This window comes from Panonychus citri, unplaced genomic scaffold, assembly GCF_014898815.1.
Source record: "Panonychus citri isolate SS breed McGregor unplaced genomic scaffold, ASM1489881v1 Contig00095, whole genome shotgun sequence".
Taxonomy (NCBI): domain Eukaryota; kingdom Metazoa; phylum Arthropoda; class Arachnida; order Trombidiformes; family Tetranychidae; genus Panonychus; species Panonychus citri.
In genome coordinates this window covers 1,059,074-1,077,811 of record NW_026515500.1, presented here as the reverse complement: position 1 = coordinate 1,077,811, position 18,738 = coordinate 1,059,074, and the positions used below count along the sequence as shown (strand labels likewise).

At 29.9% G+C, this 18,738-nt stretch overlaps 1 protein-coding gene across 1 annotated transcript; it reads right to left on the bottom strand.

The window, feature by feature from the left end:
* Positions 1–1,780: 1,780 nt before the first annotated feature.
* Positions 1,781–4,352, bottom strand: LOC128388123 (probable ATP-dependent RNA helicase vasa-like). Its single transcript, XM_053347481.1, is given in 4 exon segments — positions 1,781–2,220; positions 2,223–2,279; positions 3,211–3,219; positions 3,480–4,352. Coding segments are annotated over 4 exon segments (1,263 nt in total). The 5' UTR covers positions 4,252–4,352; the 3' UTR covers positions 1,781–1,795.
* Between the last annotated feature and the right edge of the window lie 14,386 nt (positions 4,353–18,738).

Genomic DNA, 18,738 nt, shown 5'->3' with positions numbered 1-18,738 from the left:
GCCGTCACAGTTGGATTTGTGGGTAAGTCAATTAGTTAATTGGGTTTACCTTGATTCTATCTCTCTCTCTCTCACTCACTCAATTCTGACGTAAATAACAAACACGTTTTTTTATGATCCTAACTATCAAAACAAGATCCAATGTGTGTAAGGTAAATAGTAAAGAGAGAGAGAGAGAGTAAGTGAGAGAGTGAGAAGAAGATGATTGCTACTGAACATCTGAACAATGTTACTTGTGAAAAGAAAAAGTTATCGACATGATAACGATTTATATCTGTGGTGTTTTATTTGCTATCAAAATGCTCAATTTCCCCTCACCTAAATTCAATGTTTATGGCTTGGAAATGTGTCTCTTATCAACAAAATTATTCGAATCATTTTCTTTTTTTCGAAAACTGATTCGATATTTTGTTATAACTGTCTCTCTCTTGATATGATATTCTCATGATATTAACATTTCAATATCTTTATTTGGTACAAATTTGAATCAACAGTAAAATTGGACTGAACTTTTTTCTCGTCGATTTTTCAATGAACTTAAAATTTTCTTTATCTTCTGTTAACCTTTTATACGAATAGGGAATATTATCAATAAGAATACACCAACGATGATGATGATATTACAACATAGTATCATGAATTTCCCTGGAGGGTAATGAGTGAGAGAGTTAGAGACAGAGATAGACATAGGACAGAATATGAGAAAAGGTATTGGAAGAGTGAAAAAAGAAAATGTAAAAAAACGAAATAAAATTTTCTTCTATTATCATCGTGTGTCTTCTGAGGAAAGTACATGATGATGAGGATGAAGAAGAAAAAGAAAGATGAAAATGAAAGTAAAAAAGAAAGAAAAAATTATGATGATGATGGAAGGAAGAAGAAAAAGTTCTGAAATGAAAGAAAATATTATCATGAAGAGAAACTGAAAAAAAAGATAGCAAAGTAAATGATATGTAAAAAGGTGATATAACTCTGAATACCATGGAATAGCTGAGTAAGATGAGAAGGTGAAGAATAAAAGAAAGAGAAATGAAGATGAAGGCACTCTCATTCTCTCTCTACATCTATTCATGAATTCAGAATTGATATTGAAGTATTCACATTATAAGTTGTGAAATACATGATAAAATTCAGAAAAAAAGAAATTTCAACTAAAAAAAGTTCCAAGAAGCTGAACACACACTTTCACTCTTTAAACACATATGCATATCGCAACTTTTAATAACTGTTATCATGATGATCATATCTTCATGATGTTAATACAACAAAAGATACCATTAAATTGCAAGGAGGGCAAGAAACTGATTAATTTGATATAACCATAAACATCAAGATTTTTTTCAAAAGGAGCAAATTTTTTACTCCATAAATTTAACTAGAAATTTATAATTACCATTACCATTTAATTTCCATTTTCAAAAACATTATCCATCATCATCCTTGTTCTGCGTCTTCAGCATGATATTATCATTTTCTGCACGAAAATATAAAAGCAAAAAATTATTTACACCATTTATTAAAGAAATTGAACGAAAAAGATATTGTTTTGATTGGGAGAAAATTACAGGAGTTATTCAGAATAACAAAAGGTTTAAGAAAAACTAAAATTAGTTACCAAATATTGTCAGTATTTTTTCAGTAGTTTGTTAGATTTGAAAAAATGAGAAAGAAATCAAATCAAATTGAATCTTGTAATTAGTTGTTAATATACTTGTTTCTAAATAATTATGTATAATAAATCGATTCTTCAACCTGGTGTACCAAGAAGAACGTAAAATACTTTGGATAGTTTAGCTCATTGAATTTCGTCAGGGAATGTAGCACTGAGCATAAGAGTTTGTCTCTTAAAAACAGGAGGCATTGTAGCGTTAGAAGCCATTTTTCTAATATCAGGAATGAAACCTTGATCGATCATTCGATCAACTTCATCTAAAACAAAATACTTTAAAATGGAGAACGAGAAAAAACCTTTTTCTAGGAAATCGATAATTCGGCCTGGAGTACCAACAAGAACGTGATAGCCTTCAGATAGTTTAGCTCTTTGATGGGAAGTTGAGATTCCACCATAAATTATTTGAACTTTAACTATGCTGTCAGCATAGTATTTATAAGCTTCTCTATAAATTTGAATGGCCAATTCTCTGGTTGGTGAAACAACTATAGCTTTTGGCTCTTGGCATGTATATCCATATTTACTGGTAGTATTAGGATCCGAAAATAATCTTGTAAAATTGGTAAAATAAAAGCCTATGTTTTATCCGATTCACAAGCTACTGCATCTTGTTTGGTCATTAAAATTCTTATAACATATTTTGAAAAAAGTACTAAATAAATACTAAATAATCTTTTTTTGTTAGTGCATTTGTTATTTTAGTTTATCTATAATTTGTAAGTTACTGATTTTCTACTAAGCTCAAAAAATAAATAAATCCGATGACTATAACCATTTTCTTGACCCTTGATCAGCTTAAATTTTTTTCGCTATTTTTTTGGTAATTAAAGTTGTTCAAGTGATTCAATGGGTTTTGTTTGATTAAGGGATTAAAAGCGTTTTTTTGGTAAAGAAAAATCCAAAGGAGAATATTGAAAATGTTTATGGTTTTTTTTGATAAATTTATTATCCGTTATACAAAATCTCGCATTGATTTAATTAATTATAAGTAGTCAAAATAATGATTTAGAAAAGATGAGCATGTGCTCATGTTATTCGTAGAATAACAATGATCATGAAGTGGTTTTACAAAAAAAAATGAAAAATAGATAAAGAGAACTTATTGTCCTCTGGTCAGAATGTTCTTTTTAAGGAAAAGAGTGATGATTATCAAAATTATTATAAAATGTTTGCAGAGATTGTCCTTGAAAATTGAGATAAACGAGATACTTGATAATCGATAGCCTAAAGATTAGAAAAACAAAAATGAGACAAGGGTTTTAAAAGGCGATAAACAAAATTAATTGATTTGTAAAGAGAAGTGATGAAATAGCAGCGTATACTTACATTTCTCGTTGGTTAAATTAGCGATAATTAATCCCAACTCTCATCGTTTGTAGTAGTGGAAGAGGATGCGAAATTATCTGAGACATTCAGCTAAGAAATGAGAAAAAAGAATTGATAAGAAATGATTGAAGAAATTCTGAAATCAAGATCTGAGAAATTACTTACTTTTCTCAAATCTACTCCTCCGAAGCTATCATCGTAATCTACTGAGCCTCCACCGGCTTCATCTTTTAGCCACACAGGGACCCTTTCACTTAGCTGCGAGTCCAGCACAAATAGTTGTACATTTTTCAGGTTTGTGGGCTTATCATCTCCGGTTACGGAACAATGTATACTATCATAGTGGTCAACACCAAGTCAAGCACCCCAAGAACCACTGGCATAACAACCAGAATTCTTTGACGAACCTTGATTACCAAGAGATGCACAACCACCACCCGAACTAGTTTTTTCGGATGAACCACCACTAGCTACACGACACCCATTACGATTCTCATACCATATTTTTGGATAGGCATTGGCTTAGTAATCTTTGTAGCTTTGAGTCCAGCACGAATAGTTGTACTTGTAAATGCTTCTTCAAAAGTCTCATATTTTTCGGGGTTTGTGGGCTTATCATCTCCGGTTACGGAACAAGGTATACTATCATAACGGTCAAAGTTTTCACCAGCAGTAACTGATTCATAGAGTGTTTCGTCTTTACTCAAATCAGGGGGAACATAAATTGGAGCTCGAGGTTTGCCGTCAGCATCAAGTAAAGGTGTTGAGCCATCTTCATTACCACCGTTGCTATTACCAGCAGAAGGACATTCCCTGGACATATGACCCTTATCTCCACATTTGAAACAACCTTTAGCTCTCGAGCCACCATCACGACTACCACCACCACCAGAAGGGCATTCGCGTGACATGTGACCCTCTTCACCACACTTGAAACAACCTTTACCTCTTGGCTTGTCTGAGCTTTCGGCATCACTGGCTCCCCAAAAGTTACCACCACCAGAAGCACCACCAGAAGCACCACCAGATTTCTTCGATGAACCACCAGAATTTCCCCAGGAATCACCACTAGCTTCATTTCCCCATGAATCACCACCAGATGCCCAACCACCACCTGAACTAGTTTTTTCTGAAGAATCACCACTAGCTTCATTTCCCCATGAACTACCAGCACCAGAAGATGTTACATCAGATTTTTTTGCAGAATTGCCAGAATCTCCCCAACCACCGGCTGATCCAAAATCGTCGGACATTTTCTCAGCTCAGTAGAAAACAGACAAATAATAGAGAAACTAGAATAGAGTCTAAAAATAAATTAACAAGAAAAAGATTATTTAATAATCAAAAAAATCTCAATTATTTGTATCCTTCACCAGTAGATTGTTAGGTTTCAATTTTTTCAAAATATGTTAGGAGGTAACTAATTTGAATTTTTCTTAAACCTTTTTGCTACTTTGAATATCTTCTGTAATTGTATGTCTCCTAATAAAACAATATTTTTTAAATCAATTTTTTTGTACTCAAATGCTATTTGCTTCTGTAACTATTCGCTTAGTCTTTCGCCAAGCTGATACGAAGAATATTGTCGATATATATTATGTACAACTAATCAATCATCAATTGTGTTTGCTTACCTACAAAATTTGTTTGTGTTTCCAATTGATTAATTAATTTTTTTCATCTTTTTCATCTTTTTCAATCACAATTTCATTAATAATTTTATTAATGGTGTGAATTGTAGAGGAAAAAACAAAATGAAAATTGGTTTAAATTTTATTTCTTGTAGGTTGTTTATTTCTGTTTTTCTTTCCTATTAAACTAATTCAGTTTAATTTAATCTACCTAACAAATCGATGATTAATTGATTATCATGTTAAGGCTAGTTAAGGTAATCATGATTGAATCTCATGTAATCATTACTAAATTATTAATAATAATATCATGATGATGATTAAGATGATTATCAATTGAATTGAACAATGAATTATTTATCTACATGTAATAATATAAATTGCCAACTTTAATTGGATTAAATTTAATGATTAACCTTCAATCAATGTAAATCAAATATGATTGACTTAATTGTTGATCATTTTTGATTATATGTAATGTTAATAATTCTAAAGTAATCAGAATAATTTACTAATCATTCAATGATATTAGAAGAGGGAAAAAATAAAACAAAATTCTGATCATTTTCATTTCCAATCTCATGAAATTAGCAATTGAATTAATTAGTTAACTTTAATCTTAATTGAATTCGTGAATTAATTGATGAAATGAAATTATCATCATTGAACAGAATCCTAATTAACTTAATCTTAACTTGTCCAATAACCAATAATGATTAAGGATTTGGTGATTATATTAATTGGGTTGATTTTAAGAATCGATCTACTATTAAATTTATTAATCGGCTACAATTAAAATTGATTCTCATGTAATAATAATAACCATGAAAGTGGAAAAAGATTACTTGAATCGGAGGAAAAAAAGTTCTGATTCATTAAATGAAATACTCAGAGTAATCTGTTTACATGGTAAATTACTGAATTTCATGTTGTATTTACATGGAGATGAGAAAAAAAGTTAACTAAGTTATCGGAGTGAAACCTTATCAATTATCATTTAGATTATGATAGCAATTAATCAATGAATTAACTAATTACTCAAATTGATGAATTGTATAGCGTTGAGCTGAGGAGAAAGATGTAAAAGTTGAATTAGTTTTTGGAAATTTGTTCCAGAATGTTAATCGATCATGAAGATTTCCACTTTCATGGTCATGTTACTTTTATCTCTGGAATATTTATTTTCTCATCTTTAACAATTAACTGTGAGCAATTAAAGTTTACCTGACTAACGATCAACATAATTACCGATAACAATTAGACCAAATTGTTGTCGTTAACTCCTAAGGTTCAGTGAAAGTTTAATCGTTTTCTTGTTCATGATAAAAGTTGAGATAAAGTTGATGAGTTTTTCTGATGTTAATATTCCCCGACCTTCGAACTATGAATATTTTCAATAGAAAATTTCATTCCTAACATGATGAATTTCATATTATCACCAAATAATAGTTGAAAATCATTCGAAAGAAGCAAAAGAAACAAGAGAAGTTCTGGATTGAATTGAACATTTTCTCAGAACTTTTTTCGTTTCTTCTCTTTCTCATCTGAAATCATTCAACGATCATGATTCCAAATCCAATGCAATGGGAATTTCAATGAAAATGAATGATTCATCGGCGGGTTCATGATAAAATAACTCAGTCTCTCCACTCATGATGATAAATGAAACATTTAATCAAAGAGAAATGAACTGATATTCATGCTTATGGATTTCAGTTGATACTTTTATATATGATTATCATTATTATCTAATATTTTCCACCTCAAAACATTTCCCTCCACTTAAATGTTATCAAAAACTTTCACCTCCCTGTCCACTCAACTGACACCATCTACCCTGATCCACCCTGTAAAAAGTATTAGTTATTTAATAATATAAAATATATATGCCAAAAATTTCAATAACATTCAAAGTCCCAGAGTGATATTTTCAATTCTGATTAAAATTGATCAATAATATTTACTTTTAAACAAAATAAGAACCATTTTCATGATGATGATCATGCTAATAAATGAATTTCCCTGAGAATTGAAAGTTATTAGATTGATTGAAGTTTGTTGATATTTGACCAGTTCTCAGACGTAATCTAATATGTAGACAGAACTTTAAATCCACCAACATGCAAGAATATATTACTTTTCCTCTTTATCCAATTTCCACCCCACTTCATGATCATTATCATCATTCCCATGATAGATTTTATAGATTTACATCAAAGAGAGAGAAAAGTTCTGATAAATTTCATTTCTCTCTTTGAAACAGAAGAAAACTATTATAAGAACATAAAATCTCTCTCTCTCTCTCTCTCTCTCTCTCTCTCTCTCTCTCTCTCTCTCTGCGATTCTGAAGCTTTTATTCTCGGTGGTTTATCATGAGAGAAGGTGGAAAATTTCACCAAATGAAAGCATAATTTTCACTCCAAATCGATTGAAATGAAAATCAATTCATCCAAATGAACTTTTCTTTTCATTGAACATTTGCTTTACTTTTTTGCTTCGTATCTTCCACTTTGAATAAACTAATTGACTATTCTCATGCTAATTGCTCATCATTATCAACATCATCATAACAATTAACTTATTAACCAAATTCATAGTTGTACTAAATAATAATATAACCATCAAATTGAGTTTATATGAAAATTAATTGTAATCCAAAACAATTTCACCTTCTTGACAAGTTGATTAACCTCTGTTGCATTTCATGATATAATCACTAGTGGTTGACATTTATTAATAGTCATCAAATTAAATTAAATGTCAACTGATTAGTTTTATTGTTGATTAATTTATCATGTGAGTGTATAATCAATGTCGCAAATGATATTGTTATAATATGTTTACTTGATTATAAGGAATTACCCTTAAGAGGAATGAAACAAGTTATTAATTACGAATTGAACTGAACTTTACTCAACTCAGAGAGTGGGCTGGAAATCGAGGTGGGGTGGAAAATCCTTAAAGCTATCGAGCAGCAATGGCAATTTATTATCTTGTAGATGGAGACAATTTTATCACAATTTTTTCCTCTGCTCAACAATTTACATGATATCGTAAATTTCATCATATGTTTATATCGATCAGAATTCATGATAACCATGAATATGACACAGTCTATCCCTTTCTCTCGCTCTCTTATGATGCTCAAAAATTTCAAGAGCCTGAGACCTTTCATCTTCATGAAACTCAAATATCCTCAGGTTATCTTTGGTGTCTATTGTTTTTAACGACATGAAATTGAATCATCATGAGATTTGAAACTTTTTCCCCTGTTCCATGTACTTTTCCTGATGAGATAATATTTAACCTTCTTTACACCCTCAAGAACCGGAATCAAACTGTAACTACTATTTATACAATGAATTAAATTGTTATCATTAAACATTGATTATTTACTGTGTATCATGTTGATCTTTAATCACATTTCATGATAAGTTCATTAATTTTTTTCGCATTCTCAGAACATTTTCTTATAAAATATCTTAGGAAAAACTTTTCGATTGTCATTAATTTTTCTTATCATTCTATTCATTGTTTCATTAAGTGTCTATTGATTTAATGATTAACTTTAAATTGTTAACTCTCTCTCTCTCTCTCTCTCTCTCTTCTCTCTATTGATTAACCTTGAAAAGCCAAGAATTGAATTGTTGTTCAATCTGATTCATGATAACTGATGAAATCTTTTCTCAATTCAAACGATAATCAATAGTTTCAGAGAGAGAGAGAGAGAGTAATAAATGTTTACTATTATCGCTATTCTGGCTCAGCTGATTATTAGTCATTTCGCTCGTTGCAATTAGGTTAATTGTCTTCATTAAATTTAATTGTTCATCTTCTCTGATTTCAATCAGATTGATTTACCGTCAGGTGATAGAAAAAATAATCTTCAATTTATTCAAAATTAATAGTTTATGAAATTCGATGAAAAAGTTTCAGGTTCTGATCGTTTTCATGGAAAGAGGAGATTTTGTTTCTCTCTCTTGATATAATTTTGTTTTTCTTTTCTCATTCAATTTTAACCACTCGGTGGAAATTTCAAGAGCAAATGAATTATGATGATGATAAACAATCATCATCATCATGAAGAAGACAAGTTATATAAAAGTAAACTTGAAGTTCATCTTCCATCATGATTCTGAAACCCATACAGAGTTCATGATGGTTTCCTTGGAATCACTCAGAAGCCAAGATTTCACTTTAATTTGATAAATTACCTGTTTGTTTGTTTTCCTCTCTGAATCTTCACTTTTTGTTCATAATACATGAATCTGAGAAAGGTGATGAAGATGATGATGATGATGGTCTTGGAGGATAGAGTGGGGGTGCGAAGTACAGTTATAAGGTGGTGAAATTGTCTTGCTAACGTCCAGGGTTTTACAGGGGAAGAATTATGTATATAAAGATTTCCAGTGATTCTCAAGTGAAAAATGGATTGAAAATCAATGAGAAAAGAAAGTGAAAGTTGATCATCTTCATGATGATTATTTTTCATGATAGTTGATTGAAAGAAATTGTTATTTTTTTCATTCTCTTGAATCTTCATGATGATGATCATGATTTTATAAAGAAAATTTTTTCTTTTTCTCTATTCTTTTTTCATTTGATATTTCAAATGGAAACAAATTTTTTCATGGTAATGATTTATTTCTCAAATGATTTCATGATGATTATCATTATTTTACATCATTATAATTGAAATTTACTGTTAACCTTTCAACTTTAATCAATAATTAAAAAGTTAATCAATACTCACATTTTGATATACACAATTTACTTTTACGTATTTCAACAATTTAATGATATTTCTGCAAAAGAAAAAGGGAAAGACAATCAAATAATCAAAGCAATCAATTAACTTGATGATTATGATGATTAAAGTTGATTATTAATCATAATCATGATAAGTTAATGTTAATGTTAAGTTAATGATATAAGATACACAATCAACGGTACGATTAGTGAAAATTGTGTATTAATTTCAAGGTTTAATTGTTTAAATTATGACAACAAGAAGATTCAAATTGATTGTAATCAAATTGAACAATTTGTTTGATTGTAATACTTATAATAAAATCACAGACTAAACTGGTAATTGACAATAAGAGGCAAACATGATTTATCTTGAGCAATTAAAGTTTATCAATGAGCTTCAATTGTTTATTTATCTCTCTCAATATCTTTCCATGAATAATCACCATTAGGATGAAAAGAAAATGAATAAAATGAGAATATAAGGAGGAGAAGATCCTTGAAATTCATTGGAAACAATTGATCCTGAAGATTTTCTCTGAGTAAATGAACTTTTATCTTAGGAAGAAGCAAAAAAAATTAATGGCTAAGATTTTCATCTTATATACACTGAACTTTTCTCTGAGTCAGAACTTTCCACCCATAGGAAATTAATGGGAACACTTTAAGAAAACACAATTTTCCACCAAATTGATTGTGATAATTTTATTCAGATTTAACTGTTTACCATCATGAGAATGTATTATTTTATTATGTACACAGGGTGGACTTAAAAGTTGAACTGAATTGATTGATGAATTTACATGTTGTTTCAGTGAAGGGAAAATGATAGAATACAAATAGAGAAAGAGAGAATTGAAAGTTCTTAGAAAATCATGAATTCAGAGGTAAAAGATTCGATAGAATAACAGTTTAGTAAATAAACCCAATTGAATCACATTCTCTTCATCATCTTCATCCTCATCTTCCTAAATCTAGAAGACATTAGCCTATGTGAATGGAGATTATCTCTTCCACTCTCAACATGTACTTACAACTCTTTATCATCAACAACATCATCATCATTATAATCCTGATCATCTTCATCCAAGTAGATGATAAAAATGATACTCTAATCATTGCAAGGTAATGATGAAGATGATGATGATGCTACTTGAATTGTACTTTGATAAAAAGAATAGAGGAAAAAAGTTCCTCGAAAAAAGTTTGTTTTTTTATATCTTTTCGAATTACAAAAGAAGTGACAAAAAAAGTTCTAATTCAAAGTTCATGTTCAATTTCATTGAGAATTCAATGTTTCTATTCATTTTGATTTGTAACAATGATTGCAAATTATTTCGTTGCAATTGATGTTCATCTTTTGAAACATTATATCAATCAGAATGATGAGAATTCCGTTAATTCAGAGATTAAGATGATCTCTCTCTCTCTCGTACTGTTAATCTTTGTATAGTTATTAATGCAAACCTATTAGAGAACAAGTCGATTTATTACCTGAGCATTAATCCTTAGAATTAAACTTTCGATGAACTTTTTTTCTTTTCTCATTCCATTTTAATCTCTACAACTCATCATGCAATGGGAGATGATAAATTCTCCCTGTCATCTTTATCCTTATCATCATGAAAGGTTAATCAGTAAAGAAGGAAAATAAGTTTCATCCTCAATACCAAATGGAAAGTGAATGAGGCAGAAGAGCGAGATGATGACGAGAGAGAGAGAGAGAGAGAGAAATTCATCTCCGTCATGAAAATAATAGGAAAGGTGAAGCTACATGATGGAAAAACAATAATAATAAACGATAACAAAAGTGTAATGATAACAGAAAAATTGAGATTCTCGGATTAACTGAATTTCCAGGGTGAAATGAGTGATTTCTTCTTGAAGATGAACCGTTAGCTGAATAAACAGTAAGACGAAATATATAAATAACAACAAGTACAACTAGACTAACCTTCAGATCATCTTGATCCATGGATTCAACTCTCACTCTCTTAGCATCCTTATTATTTTCATCTTCATCTCCATCTCCATCTTCCTCATCATCATCATCCTTAACTATCAATTGAAGAGGCTACTCAGAGACTTCATTACGATTCCATTTACGAGGATTACGAGTTTATTGCTCGAAATGATAACTCGAAAAAAAAGAGTAGAAATTTTTTTCTCTTTTTCTTTTCTACATTTTCGAATATTGTTTTCCATTCTTAAAGGGAGAGAGATTTGATTCTTAGTTTCCTTAGACGATTATTTCATGTGGAATTGAACAACAGTTCTGACAAGTGATGATAACAATTCTAAATAGAAAAGGTCAAGGACAAAAGGTTATACTGTATAAGAGATTATCTGCTTTTTTATTATTCTTCTTCTCTTTTTACTATTACCTTATATCTCTCTCATGGGTTAGTTTTAATTGAGAAAAACAAATCAATGTTGAATTCTCAAGTCATTCATCTTATCATGAAATGCTCCATGAAAATAATATCATTCCGTTTGTAGTATAATTTTTCATAGAAATTGTTTCTCATTTAGACATTTGTTGTTCGTAAAGTGTATGTTTGAGACAGTTGAACAACTGAATAAAATGTGATGAGAAACCATTAAGACGGATGAAATTTGTGAATCAATTACATTCAGAGAAATATCTTTACGATGATAATAGTAATTGTTATAGTAGAGAAATAAGGAGAAAAAAAAATAAATAGAAATCAAAGAAACGATACAAAATCAGATTGATAGATAATACATTTCATGATGATGATGATGATGATGATCATGTTTGATACTGATAATGATGATGATCTTGATGATGGAAATTCTGAAAGACTGAATTTTTTTGTTCTCATTTGAAAGCGAAACCCATAAGGAAAAAGAGAGTAGAATATTTTTTCTTTAAGAAATTATTCTTTTCATTGTTGATTATAATGGAAAATGTTGTTACTAATTGACAAGAAATAGTTTTTTCTATCATTCTGATGATCAGCTGATGTGAAAACTAAGAAACTTAAGAGAGAAAAAAACTCCCAGTGACTTGTGAGAGTGAAAAGTGATAACTTTTTTTCTCGTGTTTCTCTTGAAAAGATGATCCCAATTTTTTTCGTTTGCGAAAAAAACTTACCAATAATCTCATGTCCAGTTAGAGACAAACAGATAGTTGCTTAGAGAGAGAGGAGAAAGACTGAAATGCCAAAATAGAAAAAAGATTTTCGATCGAAAAAGGAAGTTGTAAGAACGATGTTGATGAGAAAACAAAAGTGATGATGAGGATAGAGGAAGATGATAGAAGATATTTACAAGAGAATATGAAGAAAAAAATCCAAAAGATGAAAAAGATGAAAAAGATGAAAAAGAAATTCCTATGGAGAAATTTTCTTCTTTCATGGAATTCAAATAGTAATCAACATGATCATGTTTTCCACCATGAAAATGAAATACCAGAAAACTGATAATATCCATTTCCCGATCCCCAGAACTTGTCATTCTTACACCAAGGTTGATCCTCTTTCCTGTTAAAATCAAGGTGATATAATAATGATTATATTCAAAAGTGTCAATTGTAGGACCATCAAAATAATAATAACTTTCTAATAATAATGATATATGAAAGGTTATTATCTGTTGATAATCAGTCTCTGTCAAAACTTTGCAAACTTATTAAATGTTACACTTTTTTTGACACATACTGTTGACTGTTAATTGTAATCAAGTTTAATCATAATACAGTGAGATGGATGATAAAATAGATTAAGAGAGAGAGAGAGAGAATGATAAATATAAGATAAAATTAGAGATGAAGAGATGAAATAATTTTCCATTCAATTAGATTTTCTCGTTTCTGTTTTTTAATATCTTGACTTTCCTTTTGATAATCAAAGTTGATTAAAAGATGATTTAATTATCCTAATCCAGATAGTCTATCGTAATTAATCACCAGCACCATGATTAATCTCAATATTTATCATCTTTTTATCTTTTTCATCATCATGTTAATCTTGGTCGTTATCTTTTCCTCGTTTCTCATTTATTCAGTTGTTTCTTTTCTGCTTCTCACAAAGAGATGGAACTTTTTTCTCTATCATCTTCTCTGATTAATATGTTTCTATGGAAGATAAAGGAGACAGAAAGAGAGAGAGAGAGGGGATGATGATGCTGAAGAAAACACAAATGTCAGCACATGTCTTTTTGTCGTTGGAACGAAACTCTTTCAGTCTCAACCAACGATCTCAACGAAAATCGTAGCAGTTTCTATTCATTATCTTTAACCATAAATTGCAACAATCAATTTGATTGCTCATTGATCATTGAAGGGTAAACATAAGCTTCAATTCATTGATATAACTGTTCACAATTCTGTTTCAATAACAGATCTAATTGTCGAGAGGAAAAGTACACAATCAATGACTAATTAAAAAGACTTGACAAGAAAAAACTATTGATTATGATTATCAAAGGTTCCATTTAATTGTATCAATATGCTTGGTTTGTTGATTTGAGATTGCTAAACATTGAGAAAATAAAAAAATGCTGAATACTTATATACACCATAGAGAATGATAATAGATGATGAAAGGAAAACATTAATAGTGATAATATTTCATAGGCAATGAGAATGAGGATGAGGATGAAACTGTTTTTCTATGGATAAACATTCATCAGTCAACTTTTAATGGTCGTAATCTTGATTAATGTCACCAAATGAAGAAAGAAAAATAAAATAAAAAGAGCCAAGAAAACAAAGAAGACGATGAAGAAGAGAAAAGTTCTGTAACTATCTAAAGATATTATTCAAACCAGAAGTTCTGAGTGATAATAATTCATGGTTTATTCCAGTTCTCAGATTAGTTTATTTATTGTTTAGAAATTTATTTTCTCTTGTCTTAAACATAAACATTTACGATTTTCACCTTAGTCCATTCGAAGATCTTATGAACATTTTCTTGGAAAATTCTTCTCCTCCAAATGCTCAGAACTGAATCAGAACTTTTATCTCTCTCCCTCTCTCTCTCTCTAAATCTTTTGTTTCACCAACATACAATATCCATCATCATGGTGGATATTCATTGTTTACTGAATTCTGGTTCGTAGATAAAGGTAAACATTATCAAATATTAAAGTTAATCTTGTGGCCTTTTAGTTTATCCAGATCAATCTCATCTCAAAAATGACCAGACTGACCCTTAAAGAGATGTAAGTTTGGTCAGTTTGTTGTTTACATTTTGTTGACACGATTACTTTTTTTGCCACTAACTGTGCAAATCAATGATACGAGGGTACAGAAAATTATCATGATGAAATTTAATGATAGATAATAATTAGTTAATGATTATCGATATTCAAACAAAAACAATTACTATTTATGATGAAACAATCAACTTGTTTGATTGGTAAATTATCAAAATCCTTTATGTTGCTGATTATTATTATTATTATAATAGATGAACGATAAATTTTTCATCAAAACGAGTAACTTGATATCCAGTCCTCTTTGATTGTTGACAATTAAATTGAGTAGCTGATTATTTTCACTATAATAACAATCAATCAGTATCGATATATTCTGAAAGTGTAATAAATTGGATATTGGCCAGTGTCCATTGTTTCGAGTAACAATCAGCCGAAGAGTAATAATATCAGTGGACAATTTTGATTGTTTCCTTTTCTTGTTGTTGATTAAATGCAATCATCATGATACAATTGAAAGAATTGGTGGAAAAAAGTTCTCAAATTGAATTGAAGTTTTTTTATTTCTCTTAATCATCACAGAGTTTAATAGCCACTGGTCAAGGAAGGAAATGGTTACTGGACATTGAAAGAGTAAAGAAAAAGAAAATCATATTTCTGTCATATTTCAATCTCATTTACAGAAAGAAAAGTTAAAGAAAAAAAGTTTTTCGAAACTTTAAATTTCTAACATTCTGTTTCTCTCTCTCTCATCCATTTCAAAAGTTCTGTTGATGATTTTTCATCGAATCATTTATCCTTCTAGTACATTGGCATTAACTCTGATTGTTGATGGAAACAATCAAACATCACCATCATTTCTGAATGAAATCAATAGATTGAGTTATTAATGGTTACATGATGTTAATTAATTTCGAGAAAAACTTTCAACTTTTCAACTTTTATCGAATACAAATTCTCAGAATAATCTGATTAATCATTCATGATTTTGATAAAAAATTACCCTAACTTACGATCAATACAATGTAAATGTCTGATGACCTTTGGTCAGTGATAAAATCGCTCGTAAGGAACTTGAATCCAACCGGAATCAGAATAAAACTGAATTTCCATCGCTTGAGGCTATATCAATCTCCCGATCCAAGTAAATTGTATAAAATTGAATAAATGAAATGCAAAAATTGCATTTCAAGTTAACTCATTATCTAATTGAATAATGAGACTGAGAATCACCATGAAACTGCTGAAGTAGACAACATATGAAACCCTGTTATTCAACTAATGAACAATCAGAATAACGTTAGGAAAGAGCGAAAAAAAAATGGTTCATCGGAATGAAAATTGTTCTAGTTACAAGATTGAATTGTATTGATTAGTATTCGATAATATTGTTAATAAACGATTCTGTTGATTCTCACGATAACATGTTTGAAATCTCTCTCAGTCTCTTTCTCATTGTCTATTTCATCATGATGGAAACCATGATGATTTCGTACAATAAAACAGGAAGAAAAGTTCATTTCTTTAGTCTCTATCTTCATGGAAGAGAAAAAAAAATCTTTAAGAAATCACAAGAAAAAAACCTCTGAAGGGAAAATCTGGTTCCTATCAGGGAGTAAATTAAAAAGATCCCACCAGAACTTTACCTGAAGCTATAACCATGAAATTATCATGCAAGTATCATCTTCGTCATCTCAATTGATCATTAGTTTTTATTTCCAGGGTGAAATCTGATATGATAATTGACACCAATTAAGAAACACAAATTCAACATCTTTCCCATCCAATATGTCAAAGGGAATTCATTTTCAGAAAATCGAGAACTTTTATCCACATGAATATCTGAAAATCAAAAGCAACTCAGAAAACTGATATATTATTTTTCCAGGTAAATAAATAATAATCATAGAGAAATGTTGACAATTAACTAATCACTTGTGATAGCTTAACAATTTACAGTTTCAGAGTAATAGTAACTCTCTTGTTCCTATTATATTATTGGTAAATATTTATCCACATTATTATTCAATTATAACAGATTATTCAAATTTTCATGGAAAAGAAAAAAGTTTTATTCAGATAAATTCAATTCCATGGTAAACTTAATGCCATTTTCCTTCAACATCATTACAATTATTTATATTTCATCATCTTTATCACTTTCTCTCTAACTCTCTTTCTCTCTCTCGTCATCTTCAAAAATTATTATTCTATTATCTTCATCATCTTATCATAATTTTCTAACTTGATATGAACACATTATCATGAAATCTAATTTCATGATATTCATATGGTTGCCCTTTTGTTATCATATTAGCAACTGAGTAAAAACTGTTCAGACAATTCATTTCATTACGTACATGTAAAAGTAAACAATTTTTTTTCTTTTTCATCATCAAATCTTTGAGCATCAATCAGAATAATATGATAACTGACATGATGGAAAAGAAGAAGAGTGAGAGAGAAAAGTGGAAAGTGGGTGGTAGAAATTGCTTCTAACCATTATTTCCCTATCTCTCTCTCTCTCTCTCTCACTCACTCACTCTTTTTCTTGCTTTGTCTCTTTCTCTCTCATTCTTGTCAACATATCAGCATGAATTTCAACATGAGTGATAATCTTTTTTACTTTGAATTGTTTGAAAAGTTTTTCATGATGATCATCATTCATCTTGAAATTATTACACAACCTTTTTCTTTGTCTATTCTGTGATTCCAAATATTATCATTCGTTATTGTAATAAGTTGATTATCTCAAATTGAATATTAGATTAAAGGGAAACCAATACATGAGAAGTTGGAATTTTTTCCCCTGTATTCAGATTCACCTCAGGAATTATCTCTTTCATTAAGAATGAATTTCTTTCATGGCTCCTAAACTAACGCATTCCAGTGTCAGAGATGAGTTTTTTTTTCATTTCTTCGCTCCTTCTGATCTCTCATTTCTATTTGAACATCCGGATAGCTCATTATTATTATCATGACGAAGATGAGTCGACATGATGATTATCATGAAAATATATCACGCAAGTTATGATGATGAGAAGCAAAAAAAAAATAGTGAAAGTGAACACCCAAAGTTCAGTTTGCCAAATCAAAAGGCTGTCTCTCATTTTGACACATTGAAAGTTGCCTGAGACTTTGGATGATGATGAAGGTGAGCAGCATGATGATGATAATGATGAATATATAATAATAACTATAATCATAATAATAACATGATAAGATTGATAAGAAGTCAAGAAAAACTAATATGTCATGAGTGACTTTTTGAGCTTCTTTTTTTCATCCTGTTTTTTTCCAACATTAAGATAATTGGTTGGAATTTTTTTCTTCTTTCTCTGAACTTTTCTCAAATTCTGATTCTTATTCAGTGTTGATCTATGAATGGAATCCTATTTTCTCTCTCTCTCTCTCTCTCTCTCACTCACTCACTCACTCTTTTCTTGCTTTGTCTCTTTCTCTCATTCTTGTCAACATATCAGCATGAATTTCAACATGAGTGATAATCTTTTTTACTTTGAATTGTTTGAAAAGTTTTTCATGATGATCATCATTCATCTTGAAATTATTACACAACCTTTTTCTTTGTCTATTCTGTGATTCCAAATATTATCATTCGTTATTGTAATAAGTTGATTATCTCAAATTGAATATTAGATTAAAGGGAAACCAATACATGAGAAGTTGGAATTTTTTCCCCTGTATTCAGATTCACCTCAGGAATTATCTCTTTCATTAAGAATGAATTTCTTTCATGGCTCCTAAACTAACGCATTCCAGTGTCAGAGATGAGTTTTTTTTTCATTTCTTCGCTCCTTCTGATCTCTCATTTCTATTTGAACATCCGGATAGCTCATTATTATTATCATGACGAAGATGAGTCGACATGATGATTATCATGAAAATATATCACGCAAGTTATGATGATGAGAAGCAAAAAAAAAATAGTGAAAGTGAACACCCAAAGTTCAGTTTGCCAAATCAAAAGGCTGTCTCTCATTTTGACACATTGAAAGTTGCCTGAGACTTTGGATGATGATGAAGGTGAGCAGCATGATGATGATAATGATGAATATATAATAATAACTATAATCATAATAATAACATGATAAGATTGATAAGAAGTCAAGAAAAACTAATATGTCATGAGTGACTTTTTGAGCTTCTTTTTTTCATCCT